This window comes from Lynx rufus, unplaced genomic scaffold (genome assembly GCF_022079265.1).
Source record: "Lynx rufus isolate CCGP_SWC_20201006 ecotype Redwood Valley unplaced genomic scaffold, mLynRuf1.p SCAF_4, whole genome shotgun sequence".
NCBI classification, from domain to species: domain Eukaryota; kingdom Metazoa; phylum Chordata; class Mammalia; order Carnivora; family Felidae; genus Lynx; species Lynx rufus.
The window spans coordinates 145,642,615-145,664,437 of NW_025814856.1; the positions used below are offsets into that span (position 1 = coordinate 145,642,615).

At 58.7% G+C, this 21,823-nt stretch overlaps 1 protein-coding gene across 2 annotated transcripts; it reads right to left on the reverse strand.

The window, feature by feature from the left end:
- Positions 1-5,589: 5,589 nt before the first annotated feature.
- Positions 5,590-21,544, reverse strand: IMPDH1 (inosine monophosphate dehydrogenase 1). Of its 2 annotated transcripts, none has more exons than XM_047096175.1 (15): positions 21,318-21,544; positions 17,085-17,183; positions 14,948-14,996; positions 12,856-12,957; positions 12,653-12,727; positions 12,182-12,388; positions 11,947-12,034; positions 10,950-11,149; positions 10,212-10,302; positions 9,868-9,963; positions 8,469-8,612; positions 8,218-8,362; positions 7,746-7,889; positions 7,532-7,615; positions 5,590-6,336 (listed from the first exon to the last, which is right to left on the reverse strand). In XM_047096175.1, exons 1-15 carry the CDS (start codon positions 21,485-21,487, stop codon positions 6,315-6,317), a joined length of 1,716 nt encoding a protein of 571 aa, XP_046952131.1. In that variant the 5' UTR covers positions 21,488-21,544; the 3' UTR covers positions 5,590-6,314. The 2 variants fall into 2 exon arrangements, with proteins under 2 accessions (XP_046952131.1, XP_046952130.1); XM_047096174.1 differs by having other exon boundaries at positions 17,085-17,186.
- Between the last annotated feature and the right edge of the window lie 279 nt (positions 21,545-21,823).

Genomic DNA, 21,823 nt, shown 5'->3' on the forward strand with positions numbered 1-21,823 from the left:
CAAGAGGGGGACCCTCAACCGAGCCCCCCAGGCGCCCCTGCTCCGGCTAACATTTTAAAAGAACCACCCTGGTTATGCTGTGAGAAGGTTCTAGTTGGGAAGCAACCCGGGGGCGGAGGGGTAAGAAAGCCCAAGCTCCTTGCAGTAACCGATGCAAGAGATGATCGTGGCCCAGACCAACCGATGCTGGGAGAGAGACTGGAAGAAGCAACCAGACTGACGACATATTGATGGAGTCTCGCCGACGGGATTTGCTGATGGATTTAACACAAAATGTGAGAGAAAGGGGAGTCAAGGGTGGGTCCGGGATTTTTTTGTTTTCGTTTTATCTGAGCAACGAGAAGGACGGAACTGATATTTTTTGACACGGGGTAGCTTTAAGGGGGACCAGGTCTGGCACGATGGTGGGGAAGTGTGATGGTTAATTTTACGGGCCAACCTCACTGGGCCACAGGGTGCCCAGAGAGTTGGTCACACACTATTCTGGGTGTGTCTGTGAGGGTGTTTCTGGGTGAGATTAACATTTGAATCCGTAGACTGAGTAAAGCACATTTTCCTCCCCAATGTGAGTGGGCCTCATCCAATCCATTGAAGGTCTGAATAGAACAAAAAGGCTGAGTAAGAGAGAATTTGCTCTCTCTGCCTGCCTGACTGTCTTCGAGCTGGGACACTGGTCTTCTCCGGCTTTGGGACGTAGACTCGGACTGGGTTGCTCTCCTGGTTGTCAGAAGTAAATGTTGGCGGTTACGTTCCGCGTGAGATCCTACTTAATATCTCATGGAGACGTGGAGCAAGCCGGTAAGTGAGATCGTGAGGGAGTGAGAGTAGATTAGATCTTTGGACTGGATGTGAATCCTCCAAATCTGTCCCTTGACCCAGTTCAAGCCGGCCTTCTCTACACGACTGCTGAAACGGAATCCTTTCCTGCACTGTCCGGGGCCCCAGCCGCATCCTTGGAGAGCACTCCTGTCCTTGGTTTCTCTAGAAAGTTCACATAAGCTCCAGAATTCCTAACCCCCCCTCCCCTCCAACTCTGTGGTCCTCCAACAGAGGCGAGCCTCACTGCAAGGTCAGGGGTGAGCGGAGGGGGTGCCCCACCCAGGCCAGGCAAAGGGGGGTCGCACTGCAAGGGGCAGATTCATCTTTGGTCTCTTCATCCACGCCTAGTACTCCTGGTCCCCCAGCAGGCCTCACCCCCAAGCCCCTCACACCAGCTTCCCTTAGGGGCTGGGACACCACACCCACCAGGAGGGAGGGTGGAATGGATGGCAGGATGTCCAGGCAGGCGCAGCTTCCTAACTGAGCTCACCTCTTATCATTTGGTGACTTGGGAAGTCACTGTCTCTCTGAGCCTCATTTTCCCCGTCCACAATAAAGGACTATGTGCTGCTCCTGCCTTATGGGATTGCTGAGAATAAGATGCACCTACCACAGTGACTGGTGCTTGGTAATAAACCGCCGTGGAAAGCAGGTCTTTTCGACTCTGTTACCCACTCCCAGCCGGCTTCTCTCCTTTCGGAGTGATTATTTTACTCCTGTGTTCCTCCTGTCCTTCAGAAGCCAAATTTTACCGTGGACATGGGCAACCAGGGAATGGTTGCCAAGGGCAGGGCTTTGGGAAAGGCTGCCTGTTGCCTAGGAAACTGCCCCACTCCAGGGTCCCTGGGGTTGCCCAGGTCGATGGGTACTGGCGCCACCTGCTGGATTCAGTGCCACACTGCTCTTAAAGCACTCGACCGAGGGATTCCCTTCTTCCGCAAGCAGGGAAGGCGCTCTGCCCCTGCTCTCCTCCCCCCCAGTATCTCCACCATGAAAAGTCCGTCCCTCCTTTGCGTCCCTGGATATTCCCAGAGACCAGAGGCACAGAAAGGAGTTAGAAGCACCGTGGACCATGAAGCAGCATCCTTCCCCACAGAGAAGGCCGGAGGGCTGATTCCCGGTAGTGTCGGATCCAAATGAAGTTCCTCCCCTTAATTGATTTCCTGGAGCCTGGAACATATTTCGTTCCCCACTAGCCTTTCCACAGGGAAAGAGCAGTAGGGAGGGAGAGGTTAACGTTGGGGGTGGGAAAGTGACGTGCAGGGTCATGGCAAGGTCTCTACACAACAGCTTCTGGCTCCCTCTTCCTTCCCAGCCGCTCTACCCCTGGTGACCTACGTCCTGATTTCCCTTTTCTGGAGAACCTTCCCACCCACCTTGCCAGCTTGTCAGAGGAGACCGCTGTGGCTTCAGACCAAGCCCAGGGGGCAGAAGAGAAGCAGAAACCTGCTCTGAGAGACCAAGTCTGCTGAGTTGGATGCAGGCAGCCCCTGATGTACATTTGCCCTGATGTGTGGGGTCAAAACACGGGAGGCTGTTGGCTGGGGTGGGGGTGGGGGTGGGGGTGATCTTCCATCACGAGTAGAGAAACTAAGGCACCCAGAGAGGGAAAGGCTGATCTCTACGTGTGCCAGGCTAGTACTGCACCCTGTTACCATACCATTCCTCCTCCCCGACACTAGCTGGGATGCGGGGTACAGCTCACTTGGGAGCCAGACACCCTGCAGGGTAGGTGTTGCCCGGGGTTGCATGCTTTGACCCTGGCCCTGCCTCTGACCAGACACCCTGCTCAGCTAGAGGTGGAGGGTCACTGGGGGAAGGGCATGAGGTGGAAAGAACTGGCCCCCTAGCCCCAATAAGGGAGGGGTCTATGTGAAAAGTGGGAGGGGACACAGATCCGGAGAGGTTGGGGTCAGAGTCTGGCTCTTACAAGCTAGGAGGAGTCCTGACGGAACAAAAAGCTTTAGTGTGAGGGTGGAGGGAGGAGCTGCCTCTCCCCCCATGGCTCATCCCTTTTCCTCTCTAGACCCCACTCCTGATGTGAGGAGATGGGACGGAGAGGGAATTGAGGGTAGCTGGGTCGTGCACAGCTGGGGTGCTGACCCCTCTCCAGGTTGGCTGCCTACCCACTTCCTGATTGGCACTAGAACCACAGAAGCTCAAAGAACCCTCGGAGGGCTAGCCTGGCCCCTCCCCAGCTGACAGGTCAAGCCATCTGAGCGCCCTTGCTCTCAGCCTGCAGATGTGGGGCGGGGGGGGGGGGTGGTGGTGGAGGGGAAGGTGGGGCCAGAGTCGAGGGCCACTCGCCACCTCTCCATCTGTCCTCCAGGGTGGGCCAACCATGGCTGCGCTGCTACCCACCAACTCTCTGACTCCTTCCCCTGTAGTGCAAGCCGTGCCTCCCAGGGTCCCCCCCGGGCTCCTGCCCTGGCTAGACCAAGTACCCGCAGCTCTCCCTGGCCCGTGGCTTTGATGTGCTGGCCACGGAGAGTGTGCCGAGCCACCTCCTGTGGGTAGCGGGGCAGGCTGCCTGGGGGCTGGCGTTGTTGGGGGGGACTGGGACGCTGGCCGGCTGCCTGCTGGTGGTGCACGCCCTCTCCCTGCGTGGCTAAACCCCCGTGCAGATGCTGCGACCCGCGAGCCAGGACCTGGGGCGCCGGAGCAGCGTGGCCTGGTGCCTGCGTGACCACATCTTCCATAGCCTGGTGGCAGCCAGCCTGGACTACATGGATAGGCGAGTGTGCCTGGGTGAGGGTGAGGGGGTGCCTGGGCCACCCGCACCAGGCGGGACCAAGTGGACACGTTCTGCTGACCCTGGGGTCTATGACCTGCATCTGTCCCAAATGTGGCTCTGGACTGCCTCTGAATGTCCATCTGATGTGGCCTTCCTACCCAGAGCGACTGTGCTTTTGTCCCAGCCGGGGCCTCCCCTACCGTGGCCGAATTATACAACCCAGAGCGAGCGTGTTGTCTGGGGCCAGCCCTGCGCGCGTTCGTCTCCAGCCTCCATTCCTTTGGGGAGCGTGAGGGCAAGGAGGACGCGGGAAGCCGGATTTACTGAGCACCGCAACCTTCCATGCACTTCTCGCATCATCCCTGCAGCGCGGGGATGAGGTAGACGCTATGCTGTGTCATCTGAAACTCTTCTTTGGCAAGTCTCAGAAATCGCGTAATTGGATTCCCAGATTTCCTCAACAGTGATTCGCTAACTTGGGTCTTGTCAGAATCACCGGGGCCCAGAGGCCCAGAAAGCATCCTGCTTCAGTGAGCCTGGGCTCGTTTTATTTTTAGTTCCCCGGGGGATTCTGACACACACCAAATTTAAGGACCATTGTGCTTGAACTTCCTCTAGAAGAGCCAAATTAAGGCTAACATACCTCAAGTAACGCAAAGGTCATTATTACAAGGTAACCCATTGTATTGGTCAGCTCTAATGGACCCCTTAGGTCTAGCTCAAAAGGAAAATTCTCCCTTTGAACCACTCACACCCTTGATGCTGAGCGGCTCTGTATTTCTCCAAAAACCCTTAGATCTTATCCATCTCCGTTGCCGGTCAAGCTGATTGTTGTACGGTTTTTGTAAAGCAATGTGCGAGACAAGCTATGAAACATGGCCTCGTTGTGGTCCATCCCTTCTCGGTTTTTACCGTCCCCTGGTATCCGTGCATCCTTCTCCCACCGAGCTGTGTCACCTCGGACTCTGAGGTGCTCACTGAGGCCACAGACACCAGGGTGCAAGGCCTCCAGGGACGCTGAATGACCCAGTCACTTTGCAACAGCCCCTGGAGCAGTCACTGAACTAGCTCTGAACCTACCCAACGGTCCTGCCCTCCAGGTCTTTCCTTCTCATCCCTGAAGATGCCACAAAACTGGAAAATGCCACAGTGGAAGGCTGGCCCCAGCCCAAGGGGCTCTTTCAGGAAGGGCCTGGGAGAGGGTAGGTACTGGCATGGGATGCCAAGAGTAGCCTGAGGCAAGCCCCCCACCCCCAGCAGTCACGGGGATGTTTCTGGCTGTTCTCCACCCACAAACTAGCGCCTCCTACAGCCTTTGCTCATTCCTGCCACTGGAGCATTCAGGCCATCTTCTTTGCTCCTGCTCCTGAGTGATGTCTGCACCTTGGTGGCACAGCTGTGTGTCCAATGACCAGCCATAACAACAGAGGCAGAGGAAGGCAACGTGAATGTCCCAGGACCCCCAACCCTAGGGATATTCAGCAGCCCGTGTGTCCCTGCTGTCCCCATCAGGAGGGGTTTGAGGCTAGGACACGGGTCCTGAGCAGCAGACGAACAGTGGGAGCTAACCCACTCTACCTGGTACCCACATGTGTGTCTCAGCTGGTGACACTGCAGGCCCTGGGCTCAGCGGTCAGGGCCACGGCCGTGCTCTACTTCTGCCCGTGTCCAGGCTGCACCGTCCGGCATCACCAGGCTGTAGCGGGTACTTTCGGGCAGCCACAGCGAGGCTCCCGATGCCCGTCTTCTACAACCACGACCACCCCTCTGCCACGCTGCCTGTGTGGGCTGCTGTCCACGGGTAGCAGTGAGCGTGCCGGTGTAGGCACAGGCCTGGGAGACCTCTCGTCACGCGGCCCACCTGCGCCAGTACCCCCTGGAGCACCGCCAACGCCCTCCTCACCTTCCTGGGGAGGCTGGGCCTGGTGCCCCTGCCCCACCCGGCCCAGCTCTGATGGGGGCTCTGGGCTGCAGCTCACCACCAGGATAGGGGCCAACTGCCCAGTGGATGAGGGGCAGAAACAGGATGGCAGAGGTATTGAGACCTCTTGATTTATTCAGGTTATTTAATATACAATGACGCAACTGTGACCCCAAAGTGTGCAAAGTTAAAGCCTCCGACTGCAGCTGAGAGGAGAGGGCAGGAACGGTACACCTGGGGATGGCGGGGAGCCAGGAATGACGGTCAGCCTCCTCCCCAGGGCCAGGAACAGGGGGAGTGGCCTGAGGAGCAGGGCCTGGGGAGCCTAGGGCCAGGGGAAGGGGGCAGAGACCTCCCTCTGGCCTAGGTCAGGAGCCCAGAAGTGCCACATGGCTGAGCGGGCAGCAGCCCAGGAAGGGGCCAGAGGCAGGGCCAGGAGAGCACCATTTCTGGGGTGGGGAGTGGGGAGGGAGGTGCCCTACAGAAGCCAGGAGGGGCCACCTGCCCCAGGGGTGGGAGCCAGGCCGGAGCAGGCTGCAGCGAGAAAGACCTGAGGCAGGCACAGGGCCTGAGAGCCCAGGCTGGCTAGGCTCAGGGGGACTGGAGGAGGGGGGGTCCGGGGGGCTCCCAGGGCATCCGAGCCCCAGGAACAGTCCTGACTCTGCAGGGGAGGGCCAGGAGGGGCCGCAGACCCTCAGGGGCTCCCCTCCTCTCTCCCTGGAAAGGAGCTGGGGAATCCGTAGTGCAAATCTATGGACCACTCAGTTATGGAGGGAGGCTGTGCTCAAAGGGGCATCCTGGGGTGCACCCCCTCCACTGCCCCGGCTTCCACCACCGTCCTCAGTACAGCCGCTTCTCGTAACTGTGGGGACAAGGCAAGAGGGGAGCCAAGAGTGGGTGTCTGGACCCTGCCCTCTTCCCGGATTCCCTTGCCATTAGGCCTTGGGCTGCCAGGGTGGCCCCACATGGGGGGCCGGAGGGGGAAAGAGCAGGCCCTGTGCCTCTGTCTTCCCCAGGCCAAGGCTCCTCAAAGAACCATGCCAGGTCCAGAGACAGCCATGCTCCTTCTGGCCACAGCTACAGCTGAGTAGACTGTCCTCAATGCTGGGGGTGGAGACAGAGCTCAAGAAGGCACAGCCCGGTCTCCTGGAGCAAGCTCAGAGCAAGCCGAACCTCTGCTGCCCGTGTCTCTGCCCCACCCCTGCACACACGGTGGCCTAGGCCCCTTGCGGTCATTGGGTCCAATCCAAGACGGGGAAGCCTCAGGCCTGCGGGCAGGGACATCTCTCTGCACCTCCGCCGGAGGAGGGGCTACTGTCGGCTGCCCCCAGCACGGTGCTAGCCCTAGGGTCCCTGTCCCACGATTACACCCCAGTGCCCCCCTCAACCCAGTGCCCCCCACCCCGAGCCCAGGTCCCACCCACACTGCCCCTGCTCTACTCTACACTTGGCCCCGGGCAGCGCGGTTACTTACACGGCAGAAAGGTATAGCTACGGGAGGATGGGGCAGAAAGAGACACAGGTTAGATGCCCGCCTACGCCTGGGGGGCCAGGCCCTCTCGACCAGGGCGGGGATGCATGCCTGCAACTTGCTGCCAACTAGCACTGCTCCCGCCCACGGTGGCCCCGGCACCGGCCCTGGCATCTGTCTCTCTGCCCTTCCCGCCAGAGGGCTCGTGCCCCCAGCCTCCACCAGCCTGCTCGATGCTGCCACCAGCAAGAGCCCAGCACCACCAGCCCCTGCCACCAGCCACCAAGCTTCTGAGCAAGCAAGGGACTGGGAGCCCGGGAGGGGCTAGCAGCCGCGTCTCCCATGCCCTGCTCGGGGAGATGCCCGAGGGGAGGGGAGGGGCCTTGTCTGCATAGGGGCTAAAGGACAGGGTTCAAGGGTGGGCTAGGCCCTGCAGGACAGGGTGATGGGGTCATCCTGCAGCAGCATCCATCCCTGGAGCAGATGGCCCACGGGATCCCTGAAACCTCAGCTTGGCCCCTGAACCACGGCCCCACCTGCCCGACCCAGTGCCAGCCAGATGGGGCAAGGAGGCCACCACACTTACGAGTGCAGGCCATGGACGCCACCCTCGATCTGAGCCGACATGGTCCGCTTCTCAAACTTGAGCTCCCCTGAATACATCATGGACCTGAGGGCGGGTAGGTGGAGCAGGTCAGGGACACCACAGGAAGAAAGAGAGAGGAAGCAGGGAGGAGCCAGGAGCCTCCCAGGTGTCCCCCCACCAGTGCCCCGTCCCGCCCACTCCAAGTCCCACTCACCGCAGGACTGACAGGCTACGGGCACCGATATCCTGGCAGCCGTGCTGGATACCTGCTATGAGGTAGGGCACGAACTTCTGAATGGAGCCTTTGTCCTGGATGGAGCCTGAGACCCCCTGTGCGATCTTCACCTTGTCCCCCTCACTGCATGGAGGGCGAAGAGACTGAGCCAAGCCGCCCATGATTCAGGGGAGCCCACCCCCCCCCTCGAGGGTACCAACAGAGGGGATGCCACCCAGAAGCCCCCCCCCCACCCCGAAAGTAGCCACTCCCCGGCTGCCGTGTAAAAGCGCCTGCGTTCTGAGTCAGATGGCCCGGGGGCAACCCCACGTCCGCTGCCTGTACCCTGTGCCTCGGTTTCCAGAACTATAATAGGGGGGACTGGGCACCATCTTAGGAAGTCAAAGGCGGTGGTGGAGGCCGAAGGGTTACGGGCCGATCTGCCTGGGGGCAGGGTTCAGAAGCAGGGCACCTGAAGTATCGTTTCTGGCTGCTGCTGCTCTTCTCCATGGCATCCAACGAGCCCATGCCCCGGTATTTCTTGAGCCTCACCCCATCCGAGAAGAAGTACTCGCCAGGGGCCTCCGTGGTGGCGGCGAGCAGGGAGCCCATCATCACTGTGGTGGTCGAGGGTTAGTGCCTCTGGCCCCATAGATCTCCTACTGCCCTCGCCCGGCTCCCAGCCCCCCACCAGCCCGCCCAATCCCCAGCAGACCCCCTCACCTGTGGAGGCTCCAAGGGCCAGGGCTTTGACCACATGACCCACGGTCTGGATGCCACCATCAGCGATGACCGGCACCCCAAAGCGCCGGGCATACTCGGCCACCTTGTACACAGCAGTGCCCTGGGGCCGACCGCAGGCCATCACTGCGGGAGGGTACACAAGTCAGAGGTGCCAGCGGCAACACAGGAGCCAGGGGTGGGCCCCTTTCTCCTTGTGCCCGACCTCTGGGAAAAGGAAAAGGGCTGGGTGGTATGTCTGAGGCACAAGACGGGTGGCAGCAAATAACACAGGGTGACTGTCACTCCAGGGACCCCTCCACCCGTCACAGCACTGTGCGGGATTCTGAGGGGGGTGTGCCAGTACTGGCCTTCCGAGTACAGCGCCCCCACCCCAGACTGGTGCGTCCCCAGCATCAACCTCTCTCATTTGCAAAGCCTGATACCAGGGTTGGGTGCTCACAGCCTCCTTGGGGATACTGGGTTGCATTTCTTTGAGTTTAGTTGTCCAAAGCCTTCAAGTACAAGGTTTTGCGTGGGAATTCTAAGGAACTAGGACTTATTGAGGGCTGGAGATAGAGAAGAGGCCTTCTCTCCAAGTACCCGTGTTTGTCTTGACCCTGTTGCATCCCAAGATTTAGAACAGTGCCTGACACATAGTAGGTGCTCAATTAATATTTAAGTTACTGAGGAAAGGCCCATGTTTTACCACAGCAGTCAGCTAAGGCGAAGGGTAGAAGCTTAAAAGCAGAGGCCCTAAAGACCAAACGGGTCACTCAGTGTTCTAGAGAAATGACTCTCACTACAGGGGCCGGATACATCCCCTCAGGTCAAGCCAGGACCCACAAGTCAGACACCAGGCTCCAGGGAGCACCCCTCAACCACACAGGGACACGCGTCAGGGTCTCGCACTGCCCCACTTCATGCTCAGGAGCGCACCCCGCAAAAGGGCTTTGTGACTGAATGGATCCCCCTCTCCCACTGTTGCCACGTGGCCATAAGGGCGTGTATGTCTTTTCACAGGCAGGGACGTGCTGTCTCCATGCCTTAAGCATCTGCCCGTCACAAAGCTGGTCCAAACTCTGAGCTGGCTTCCAACAAGCACCTCAGAGAAGTATTCACATCAGCCTCGGACCTCCAGATTGGGCCTTCCTGACCAGAATCTGAGAAGCAGGCTGGCACACACCCGAAACTCGTAGCAACCTTATCTTCCACCAGCCTCCCCCGAGTCAGTGGGCCGGACGGGCAGAGTCCGAGCCCAGGTCAGCCCCGAACCCACCATCCTGGGAAGGGGCCTGGCGCAGCAGGCATTTACCGCGCATCTGTGCAACGAGAGGGGGGCCCCAGCGCCTGTGGAGGGCCAGTGGGGTGTTCTGATTGGCATCACTCTCCTGACACCTACCTTCTTGGGTGATGCAGATGGAGCCACAGCCCATCCCCACACGCAGCCCGTCCACACCAGCATCGATCAAGTTCTTGGCCTGAGCTGCTGTCACCACTGGGGGTGGAGGGGACGGTTTGGAGGAGCGGGCAAAAGAGGAACAGTGTGAGGATGGGATGCCCCTGGCTTGCCCTGGGGCTGCCTGGGACCCCAGTCTAGCCCCCCAACCCAGAGTGACCACGCCCATTCATTCAGCCCCCTGTGCCCGTGCAGGAGCGACGCTGTCACCTAGGGATGCTGAAGGCCAGAGAAGTTACACAGCGAGGGGGCAAGGGCTGGGGGCTGACAGGGGACCCTGCACTCACCATTCCCCCCAATCACCTGGAGCTGGGGGTACTTCTGCTTGATGTAGTGCACCATGGCGATCTGATACACAGAGTTCCCTTGGGAGGAGTCCTGTGAGAAGGGGGATGGGAAAGCTTAGGCTTCGATGGCTAATAGTCCTCACGGGGGGAGGCGGGGATCACGAATGAAAAACTCCTGAAATTGTATGAAAAATGTCATGAGAAAGCTCTTCCCCTGCCCCCACCGGGGAAAACACTTGACGACTCTCAGCAGACTGAGTCTCAAAGAGGCCTGCTTTCCCCAAAAGGTTGAGCACCACTGGTTCACAGGCTCAGAGCAAGGCCCCATCGTACCCACTGTGTGGACTGGTCCTCACAGCAAGGAGATGTTGCCTGGGGCTACATCCCGTTCCCACCACTCACTACCAGACGAAATTACTGAATTTCTTCAACCCTGGCTTCTTCGTCTGACAACGAGACCTGGTATCGTACCTCAGGGAGCTGTTGTAAGGTTAAATGAGTTCATCTACATAAAGGTCTTGCAGGATCTGGCAAGCGGGAGGCTCTCGAAGAACGTGAGCTGGAAGTATTAGGGTCAGCTTACGAGTGCAGGGGGCCCTCAGAGGGGACTAACAGTTTGTTCTGAGCCGTCGGAGTACCAGTGACCCTCCTAATTCCGATTCCAAGCTGAGGGGCAAACCTGAGTCTTCATAAGCTTCTACTCTACGAAACCACCCTGCTCCAGGGCAGTGCCCGTACCAGCACAATGACATCGGCGCCTGCCTGGGTGAGCAGGTCCAAGCGGTACTTGTCATCCTCACGGGTGCCCACGGCCGCCCCGCACAGCAGCTGCTTGTGGGAATCCTTGGAGGCCAGAGGGTAATCCCTGTTCTTCTTCAGGTCAGTGCGGGCAATGATGGCCACGAGCTCATCACGATCATTGACAATGGGCAGCTTCCCTGGCGAGGAATGCAGAGGTTAGGTGAAGGAGCAGGCCTCTCAGGGCGGGGGTGGGAGTAGGGGACAGTGAGGTCAAAACAGACCAGGCTAGAGATCCCACTGAAGTATCCAAACCAGCCACTAGGGGACAGCACCCGCCCGGGAAATGCTCCTAGGGACCTGGACCTCTTCCCAAGGAACAGGAAGCAAAGAAACCTCGCGGCCAAGTAGGTGCCAGAGCTCTTCCTGCCCTGTGGCCTAACCAGGCTGGGTGGGTGGCCCCTGAGCACTGGCAGCCTTTCACCTGCTAGGCCACAGGCCACAGTGGTCGAAAACTTCTAACCAGGGCACAAATGTGAGGCTGTCCTGCAAGGAGGAACATGTGCCCTCCCCAATACCGCCCCTAAGAAACAATCCAGCATGAGCCACGGAAGCATTTCCCAGTGTCTCCCACGGGGACCTGATGAATATTATGTCAGCAGCCCCTATGTCAAATAAATTTAATTACAGGACTTCTCAGGGCCTTCAATAAGCTGACACACAATTTCTTATGGAATAAGGGGGTTAGAAAGCAGCATGTTTCAGACTTTTTTTGTGTGCGTGATGAGCATTTCACAGGACTGGCTATTTGGGGAGACATACTGTGGAGATGCTGAATAAGGACGTCAGGATTCATGCTCCAGGCTGGGATTGTCTGAACCTTCCCAAGGCCCAGCCTGGTTGCTGGGACAACCTGCAAAGCTCTAAGGAGACAGGGGGCCTGGGGTACAGGGAGCAAGTCTGGGGGGTCTTGAGATTTCCGCTTACTCCCAGGTACCTTTCTTGCTGCGTTGCAGGATCTCATTTGCCTCTTTCAATGTCACACCCGCTGGAGCCACCACCAGCTCATTCCGCGTAGTCATCACCTGTGGAGCCAGGAACATTTGCCTGCGGGTTGGCAGGTGAGAGAGAAGGGAGCCAGGCCTCCCTCTGGTCCCTGGTCACAGGAACCAGCGTGAGGCCCCAAGATGTCAGCCATGCCCCAGCCACACTCCTCCCTGCCCTGGAGGTACCTCACTAAGCAGGGTGGTGTGGTCCTTCTCGGCAAGAAAGTCAATGTCTCGGGAGGTTACGATGCCCACCAGCTTGCTGCCCATGGTGCCTGTCTCAGTGATAGGGATGCCCGAGAAGCCATGCCGGATCTTGGCCTCCAACACGTCGCCCACAGTGTGTGAGGGGCTTAGCACTACGGGGTCTGTGATGAATCCCTGTTCAAATTTCTGTGGGTAAAGACAGGAGAAGGAAAAGGCTAGAAGTCGTCGAGCCATGCCACAGAGAAGCCAGGGCCCTTAATGGGGAGAGAGGGTGGTGGGAAGATGAGGGCTGGGCCCCGTGTCCCCACCGTGGCGACGAGCAGACAAGACCCCACGGCCGTCGGCCAGGGGATGCACCAGCCTGCAGGGCTGGCGTGGGAGGGTAGGAGGATCTCTAAGGAGGCGGCGGCCAGGTCGCATCTTCTTTCTGGGGACAGGCCTGGTACTTGCCTTGACCTTCCGCACCTCATTGGCCTGGAACTCCGGGGTGCAGTTGTGGTGAATGAAACCAATACCGCCCATCAGCTGGGGGTGGAAGGGAAGCATGATCAGAGCCAGGGGCCCACACTCTCACGCTGCAAACCTCCCTTCTGAATCCAGCCCACCCTGTTCGGTTCCCCAACCCTGGGTCCCCACCCAGGTGTCTGACTCACAGCCATCGCAATGGCCATGTCAGCTTCTGTCACAGTGTCCATTGGGGAGGAGATCAGCGGTGTCTTCAGGGTGATCTTCCGAGTCAGGGCTGAAGTCAGGTCCTGAGAATAGAGGCAGGGTCTAGGTGAAGAGTTTTACCATTCACTCAACAAACATTTATTGAGCCCCTATGGGCACCCAGCACCAGGACAGGCCTGCAGCTATAGAACTGAACAAGGCAGGTGAGGTCCCTGCTATCCCTCCTGGAGGTTACATTCTACTTGGAAAGAAAGGTGACAAACACGAAAAACACATAGGAGATTATCTCAGTCAGGATAAAGGCTCCAAAGAAAGACAACAAAGAAAAGTGGCCACCGGAAGAAGGATGTGGTGGTCAAAGCCTCTTTCTTGGGATGTGAAAGTGAGAACCAATCAAGTCAAAGTCTGAGGGGCTGTCGTTGCAGGCAGAGGGAGCTGTGTGTGACACCTGCCTCTGGTTCCAAGTCTTTCTGAGGTGTATTTAAGAAAGAAAAAGGCTAGTGCGGTAGGGAGAAAAGGGAGGGGCGGGAGCTAAGGGGTGAGGATGTGTCGCCTTGAAGGCCACAGAGCGAAGCTTAGATTTGACTCTGAGATGAGAAGCCACTGGGGGGGGCGGTTAGGGTCTCAGGCAGAAGAGAGACATGATCTGATTTATGTTTTAAAGAGGTCACTTAAGGCTCCAATGTGGATAATGGACTCTACGTGACGAGGCCTGAGGCAGGGAGGCCACCGAGAAGGCCGCTGGACAGGGCCAGGTGGGGCCAGGACAGGGCCAGGAGGAGAAGGCACGAGAAGTCTATCAGGCATCCAGGAAAGTAAGTGACTAAGGGTCTGCCACTCGGAGAGAGGTCAGGGCTGCAAATACACATTTGGGAAGAATCTGCCTCTGAGATTCAGGCCAAGAGCTGGTGGATCCTAGCCCCCAATGCACTCACAGACTTTGGCATATAATTTTTGGAGATCCATAGGCCCTTGAAGCCCATCCACAGATCCTGGTTCAGAACCATGGCCCTGCAGTCTAGAAAACTCCCCCGTCTCCTCCTTCCCCCACTGTACCACAGGGCAAGAGCCACAGCCTTCCTGACACAGGCCATAGGATGGGGACATCCTGAATGGCCAGTGGGGAGACTTTTCCATCCCTTTCTTCCTCGCACCCCACTCAGGTCTGGCACAAAGCCAGAGAGCTTGGTAAGCTTTGTTAAACTGAACAGCTGAACCAAGACTTCCTGGATGCTGTCAAAAAAGACATATCCAGAATAGCCCGAATTTCCCCCTAAAAATCTGTCTGCGTCAGCCCTGGCAAGCAGGCTGGACATGAGTTTCCCCAACATAAAAGCGATCCAGGTACACTCAGGCCCTTTGGTCTTTCATGAGGATCAGACCTAAATAAATATCGATAACAGCAACAAAGGAAACTATTTTCTCAATGTGCACAAGTTCATCATAGAATAAGCTAACTTTTCCATGAAATGACTTCTACTCATCAGCACTTAACCCTTGGCTTCTGTGATTTTGTCACATACTAACTGTGTAAAGGACATTGTTCATTCACTTGGCTCCTCACTCATCACTTGGCCCCTCCAATAAAGCGAGGCACTGTGTTTCCTTGTATTTGTCCAAAATCTAATTCTTTCAAATCCTCTCGCCAATTCCTGTGCATTATGGATCCACAAACAAGTCTGTCCGCCTCATCCAAAGTCGCCATAATTTGACTGGCTTCTGTCATGTCCTGGCTCAGCATTTCAGACAAGATCCAATCCTTCCTGTCTAAGGTAATAAGGCCGCCACACCCACGCCCATCTTCTCTTGGGCCTTTTGGAACCTCACCGCGGGCGCGGTCAGGGACAGCCCTCCCGCTCTGTGCCTGGCCCACCACTCAGCGTACCCCTGAATCCCCACAGCTGCCTCTGCCCCATTAGACATAACCCACTGCACTGTGCCAGTTTCTGTGGCAGAAATAGAGGCTACATTCCCAAGAAAAGTGTCCCCCGCACCCCGCCCCTGAGCATGAAATCAGCCTCTTCTGCTACACACATAGTCCCCCTCCCCCAGGTCAGCAGAAGAGATACTCACCACCTCATCAGCTATGAAGTCTATGAATCCTGGGAGAATCAGGAAGTCGCTGTGAAGACAGAAAAGTGAGTGTTATTGGGTGGGGAGGGGTACCCGAAAGGGCCAGGGCCTGCCATGCCAGGGGAGGCAGCATGGAGGTGGGAAGAGGGGCAGAGAAGGGAGCCCTCCGGTCCCTGCTGTTCCCTGGTCAGGGCTGAAGCACCCTCATGCCCCCCCCACTAGCATCTTGCTGACTCCGGCCCGGAGACCCAGAGCCAAAGCCAGCAGAACGTCTGTGGACCTGGGGTGCCACCAAGGCAGTTGGCCCCAAATGTCTATTGCCCTCAGGGCTAAGAGTTCATCGAGGGGCACAGAAGTTCCTGTAACGACACATGTAGCAGACACAGGGCCTGCCCTTGAAAACTTCTCAATCTTCATAGGGGGAGACAGTAAGGAAACATAGAATGAACCCGAAAACAATTCACTGGTGCAGCATGGCATGGACACCACAGAGCACGGGACACGCTGCACAGCCCGGTGCCAGGGCTGCTGAGTCACACAGGGTTCAGAACAGTGTGGAGGGACCCCAGGGGGCTGAGCGTGAGGCAGGTTCTGACAGAGCAGGCACTCCACGCCAGTTGAACTGGAGCGACCTACAGACACAGCCCGGGATGCGGAAGGGAAGGAGGGGGCTTACAGTTGTTAGGACCAGGATGCTGGGGCCCTTGCCAAAGTATGACAGCTGCCAACCCTAGGGTGGGCCACGGTCACAGCAAACCCCAGAAGGGGAACGCAGGCCTGCATGGGTATGGTAAGGTGCCGTGCCATAGGCCCTATGGGCTCAGTCGGCCTGAAATCACAGGGCCTTCACAGACTCACCCAAAAGCAAATGCTCCACACTTTAGGAACACTCCTAGCTGGACTAAGCAAAGAAACGGCACCCCAAATGCAGGAACGAAAAGCTAGAGGGTGGACGGGAGGGGTGGGGTCTTTAACCTGCCCCAGACCTAGAGAAATTCCTAGGAATTTCTCTTAGGGAGTCTTCCTAGAAGACTCCAGTGAATGATATAGCAAAGAGATACTTTCTCCTCCTTCATCAAAGACCACCAAACGAATAAAAACCCCTAACTGCCCCTGCCCTTGGCAGCCTTTCTGTCGAGTGAAGAGGCCTCTGTGGCTCACTGAGAGGCAGGACAAGAAACGCGGGAGTCAAGGCCCCTTGACATTTTCTGAGTATTATACCCATCCCTCACCTGGCCCATGCCTTAGCCCAGGCAAGAGGAACCACTGAGGAGTGACTGGGAATCCTGGGGTCTAGGGAAACGGCCTGTCAAGCAGGAACACTTATAGGCAAAGGCAGGGACTGGCAGGAGACAGGGCAGAGATGCTTTCGGGTCGCCAGCATCCCTCCTCCTCCTGGTCCCAGGTTCTGATGCTCTTTCCTGGCATGGACACAGTCCTGCAGCCAGGAGGAGAGCTAGTGCCAGGCCCGCAGCCCGCAGGACAACTGGCCCAGAGCCCACGGAAAAGCAAACTAAGCCAGGGGCAAACAGATAGGTCGCACCCTCCTCCAAAATCCCATATGGGGTGGTAGTCACATAATACTAATGTCCCCGGGGGCACTAGTGCTAACCTGTGGGCAAGCAGGGGCACAAGTGGAAGGCTGGATGGGTCCCTGGGAACAAGGAGCCATCCCAACTGCCCAGCTGGGCCTCTCCTGGAGGCAACACCCAAGCAGCTGCCTTAACTGCACTCCAGGGTCCCTTCTGCTCTCATGTGACGCTGGGAGCCAGAGGGTGTCCTGGACCAAGGTCTGGAAAAAGTCTCTCCGTAACTCCCACATCTCCAGTTCCTACACACCCCAAGTCCCCTCCACGGGGCCAAGATGCCCAAGAGAGGAGGAAGGGGGCAAGCCGGACCCGGATCCGGCCATAAACGGGGCAAAGCACCGAGGGCCCGTGATGTCGCTGTGCCACGTCCGTCTGCTCTCAGCGCGGGCCTCCTTCCTTCCCTTGCCCAGCCCCCTCACCCCCCCCCCTTCCAGTCACTCGAATCGGGCGTCACCGAGGGGGGAGCCGTGCACGTGCGGCGCCAGGGCCGGGGGATCGCGGCGCGTTGGTGAGTGCACCGGTGTGGGGCCGAGGCCCCCGGGGCTTACTTGTAGGTGAGGCCGTCGGCGTTGGCGAAGAGCTGCTGCGCGGTGAGTCCATCCTCGGGCACGTAGCCGGTGCCGCCGCTGATCAGGTAGTCCGCCATGCTGCTGGGAGACACCGCGACCCGACATAAACACCCGCGCGGGCCGCCCCGCTGCTGTTGCTGCTTTCGCTGCTGTCGCCGCCGCCGCCGCCGCCGCCGCTGCTGCTGACGCCGCGCCGCGGCCACGCTGCCGCCGCGGGCCAGGCGGGCCGGGGGCGGGGGCTGCGGCAGCGGCAAGGCGGGCCCGGGGCGCCGCCCTCTCCTCCCGCCCCTCCCCCCGGGAGACCGCCGCCTCCGCCCCGCACCGCACAAAGGCCCGGCGGAGCCCGGCCCAGACGCCGCCGCCGCCCGCAGTGGCACAGCGGCCCCGCGTACCGGGCGGGGGAGGGAGTGTGGATCCAGCGGGGGAGGGGACTGAACCAGGCCGGGACACGCCCCCTCCACCAGTTTTCGTCCCGCCTCCTAGGCCCCCCGCAGCGCCCCCTTTGCCTCCCCCCCCCCATTCGCTCCCTACCTGGGTGGCCGATACCTGGCGCCCTCCCGCCCCCCCCCCCACCCCGAGCCTGCTGGCCCCCGCAGACCTGAGTCTCTCCTTGTCCTACTCCCCACCCCCAGGGTACCTCTAACACGGTTTGCCTTTACCCAATACTAAAGGCCAGACTCTGATCAGGGCTTGCAGCCCTGAGAAACTGGTTTGGGCTCACAGCTCCCCAACACACAGGAGTTTGTGGTTGTGCCCTCCCAGCAGTGTGGGTTCCCATCTCCCCCAGCATCATTCCTAGGGGGCGGGTATTCTTAACAATGACACTCCTTGACCTTTAGGAGGCCTTGAAGCCCTCTGCCGTTTATAAGGCATTTTTCATAAATGATCACATTTACTCTACAATCCATTAACTGACAATTATTAGGTATTCCCACTTCGCAGATGCAAAACCTTCAGTTCAGAAAGCAAGGAAGGATGAGTACTGCCTCTGATTCCTGATCCAATGCCTCTCCTATCCCCAGCTCAGAAAGTGGTGTGTATATCAGGGTTTTAAGCCCACAGAAGAACGTTTGTTTTTATTTGGGAGCGTAGTGTGGTAGGATGGTGAGGGAGGATCATAGGCCTGGCTTAGGCAAGTATGCACACAAATTAGGACAGAGGCTATGGAGGTTTTGAGGATTTCCCAAAGCAGAAGTTTGGTGGCCCTGTGGGCCCAGCAAGACCCAGATTTCTACATGGGGGCACTAAGATTTGGTAGCAAATTGATTCACATGGGGAGAGGAGGGGTGGCAGGGGGGCAGACCCTTCCCTCTGTGTGACCGGAACTGCTCACACTACTCCCTGACCAAAAGCTAGAGAGCAGACCCCCAACCCAAATTCCAGGGTACCCTCCCTCCTCCTCCTGTGGTCCCCACAGCTTACTTCTAGGTAAGGGAAGAGAAAGGCAGGGCAGGGACACAGTCCTCCCCCTGGCAAGGTGGCTGTCTGTGGTGCTCCCTCCCTCTCTCCCCAGCCCTGGGAGGCTGGATTTGTTTACCTCTCCGCAGTTTGGTGGCAGCCAGGCCCAGGGGAGGCTCCCTAGGACGCCCAGCCTCCCCCAGCGACACCCCGGGACCCTGCCAGGAAAATACAGACTGTTCCATCTGTATGCAGAGGGGAGGGGGACCTTCCCACAGAGCTAGGGCGATGAGGCCCATGAGGCTAGTGCTGGAGGAGACACACAGATTCCAGTGTCCTCTTTCCTCTTACTGTGAGGGATGAAAACATCACAGACCCCCCTCCCCCAAGCTTCCCTGCCCACCAGTGGAGCCCTGAGGAGGGCTCCTGATGGGGATTTCTGAAGGCGCTCTGGCACTGGAAGGGAGGGAGTGGGCCTGCCAGAGTTCTCTGCTGAGTAGGGGTTGGGCCAGCTTGCCTCTTCTGGCTTCTCAGCACCCATGGACTCAGCCTGAGGGCCCATGCCCTATGGGGGCACCTGAGGGGCACAGCACTAGGACCTCTCATTGGCCATCTGGAGGCAGAGCAGTGAGACAAGCCAGAGAAAGGACCTTAGCCATTCAAAGCTACTCTGGGGCATTTTTCTAGCTGCAGAAAGGCCATTGCAAGCGCAGAACACAGCTTCTCCTGTGGTCTCTCTAGATCTCTAAGGAACCTGCTCTGGGGCACTATGCTCTACAGCAAGGATCAGGAATGGATACGGTACTATTCAGGATTCCACCAGAGCTGGGGCCCAGGACAGCAGGTGGATTCTGCCATCTCAGATGACCTTAATGTGACATCGGCCCCAGCCCAGAACTTGGACCCAGGGGAGGAGGCTGCCAGGCTGAGTTATGGGGAGGGTCATTTTCCCAGTGATGACAGACCTTATGGTTCTACTCCCCTTCTGCTGCCTCACACCCCCTCCTGCTTTGACCTGTGTCAGGGCTCCTCATTACTCTAAGCTGCTGGGCTCAGCCCTGGGTTAGGCTGTCCTTTTCCAGAGACTGTTAATCCATCCCCGTGGCTTTCCTCCTCCCTCTTCCTGATCTTCCCCAGCTGCTTCCTCCATGGGGAGGAGACACCGAGGCAACCAGTGGGCCTTGTCAGCCTGAGGAAGGGCTTTTGGTCCCCGGAGGCTCCCCACCTAGCAGCTGTGAGGCCAGGAGGGCAGAGGAGCAGGCCTAAGCCCCTTCTTCAGGGCCGTGGGGCAACAGTGCCCAGGCTGGGAGCCTGGAGATCTCTGTCCAGGGCTGTTTGAAGGGACAAGAATTCAAAACAATTTTGAGGGAAGGGTGGAGATGAGGAGAAGAGGTAACAACAACAATGTTACAGCACTGTTGAGCTGGGACAGGGGACATGGCTTGGCCAAGTTCAAGCCAGGGAACAGTAACACTGGCCTCAAACTCAGGACCCAGGATTTCTTATCCAACCCTGTCCTCTTCCCACAGCTCTAAGCTAGTGATAGCAGATGGAGGTCTAGGCAGCAGGTTTGGAATCTCATTACACCACCTGGCTGGGGCTCAGGTTTTACACAGGTTCTTCCCAGACTGGCGGGGGCGGGGGGTGGGGGATGGCCCCTTTGTGCACAAGTACAATCTGGAGAAGGAATGCTACTTCGTGGCCCCAGCCTGAGCTCTGAAATGATACTTTTGCAATACCTGTTCTAACCAAGGCACTGCCTCCATCAAGTGCCCAAGTGCCCTAGCCTGTTCCCTCAACCTTGTCTGGCCTCTCCCTATCTATCACCCTGGACCCTGCACCCTAGAAGCTGGGTTTCCTGGATGCGGGGAAGGATAAGGCTGCCTGGACCTGAGTCAACTCTAGAGAGGCAGCCTGTGAGGGCAGGAGGGGCCAGGCTTCACCCAGCAGCCCCTTAAGCCTTTAAAAGTTCTTACATAAGCTGCCAGCCCCTGTGCCGAGCTGCAGGGCTAATTCCCCCAGACCACCCCCCCCCCCAAACCGAGCTTCCAGGTCACCTCTCCAAGCTGCTGAGCACCAACAGATGGGGCAGAGAAAGAAGTCCAAATCCTCTGGACCGGAAGGACAGTGGGATTGCCTTTCAGGCTGTGATACAATCCAGAGATTAACCACTGTCTCCTTTTCAGCCGGTCTCCCCCGGGGCCCAGCTCAACACCCCCACTCTTCCTCCAGTGACTCTTACAGACCCCAGCAGGCTAAGGGCAGGAGGGGGTCCTGAATCTTAGAAGAAACCCTGAGGTGAGCTGCACTGGCAGCCTCGTCAGACCTCAGCGAATGGTGAGGAGGGGACAGTGTCCTCACCCGGCTCTGAGGATGCATCCATCTGGACACCTACACCTGCCAGTAAGACTCTGGAGATAGCTCTGGGAGGAAACAACTAAAGGAGGAGTAAACAGTTTTGGACAGGGACTCCAACAAGCACTGTTTGAACCCCAGGAGTTGGAGCCACTTGGACCAGGTATCGTCGGGTGGTGTAGTGGAGGTCCGATACAGAGCTAAGATTTTACGGAGCGCTTTCCTGACCTGCTCCCATATGCAGCGCGGCACCGAACCCTTTGCCCTGCGCCTGCCCGCATCCCCCAACCAAAGCCAGGTGCGTGGCGTCGGAACCCGGTTTCAGGAAGTTAGGGGTTGAGGAGGTTAGAGGGCAAGGGTGCTGGGGCCTGCCCTTCCCCTCCCCGGCAGCGTCGCCCGGTTCCCGGAGCCGCCGCGCCCGCCCCGGACGCGCCCCGCGCGCTCTGCCCTGGGCGTCACCTCTCGGGCTCGTAGCCGGCCTGCAGCAGACGGGCGCTGTACCGCTGCGCCGCCGTCTCATGTCCGGGGTGTTGCCGGGCTCCGGGCTCCGGAACAGCGGCGGCTCCCCCTCCCTGCAGCGGCAGCGGGAGTAGCCCCGACCCCGCTAGAGGAGCCAGCGGCCCCTCCATGCGGAGGCCGCTGCTCCGGGCGGGCGGGAGCCTCTCCGCCTGGAGGCTCCCCGGGCCCCCGCTGGGGAGTGAGCGCCGCCCAGGCGGGTGCCGGGGAGGGGACTGGGCCTCAGGGGGTGGGGCCTGAGAGTCGGGGGCGGTGCTTGAGTGCCGGGGGTGGGACATCCAGGGAGAGGGAGGTGCGGCCCTGGCAAGGTGTTCGGACTCAGCCTGTCTCTCCCGTCCGGGGATCAGTGAGGGGATACCGGGAGATGACCGTGGAACTGCCAAGGAACCCGCCCCCACTATCACTTTTCCCGCCGTCTGGACCGTCAAGGTTCTCCCGGCTCCTTCTAA

What these genes read in the sequence shown, in the direction of transcription:
- IMPDH1 (XM_047096174.1), bottom strand. Translation starts at nt 21,487, where the DNA reads ATGGAGGGGCCGCTGGCTCCTCTAGCGGGGTCGGGGCTACTCCCGCTG. An exon ending in GCGCCGATGTCATTGTGCTG is followed by an intron (nt 10,303 to 10,949) that starts GTACGGGCACTG and finishes CCCTTCTCACAG; the next exon opens with GACTCCTCCCAAGGGAACTC. An exon ending in GGCGTCCATGGCCTGCACTC is followed by an intron (nt 6,337 to 7,531) that starts GTAAGTGTGGTG and finishes TTGTCCCCACAG; the next exon opens with TTACGAGAAGCGGCTGTACT.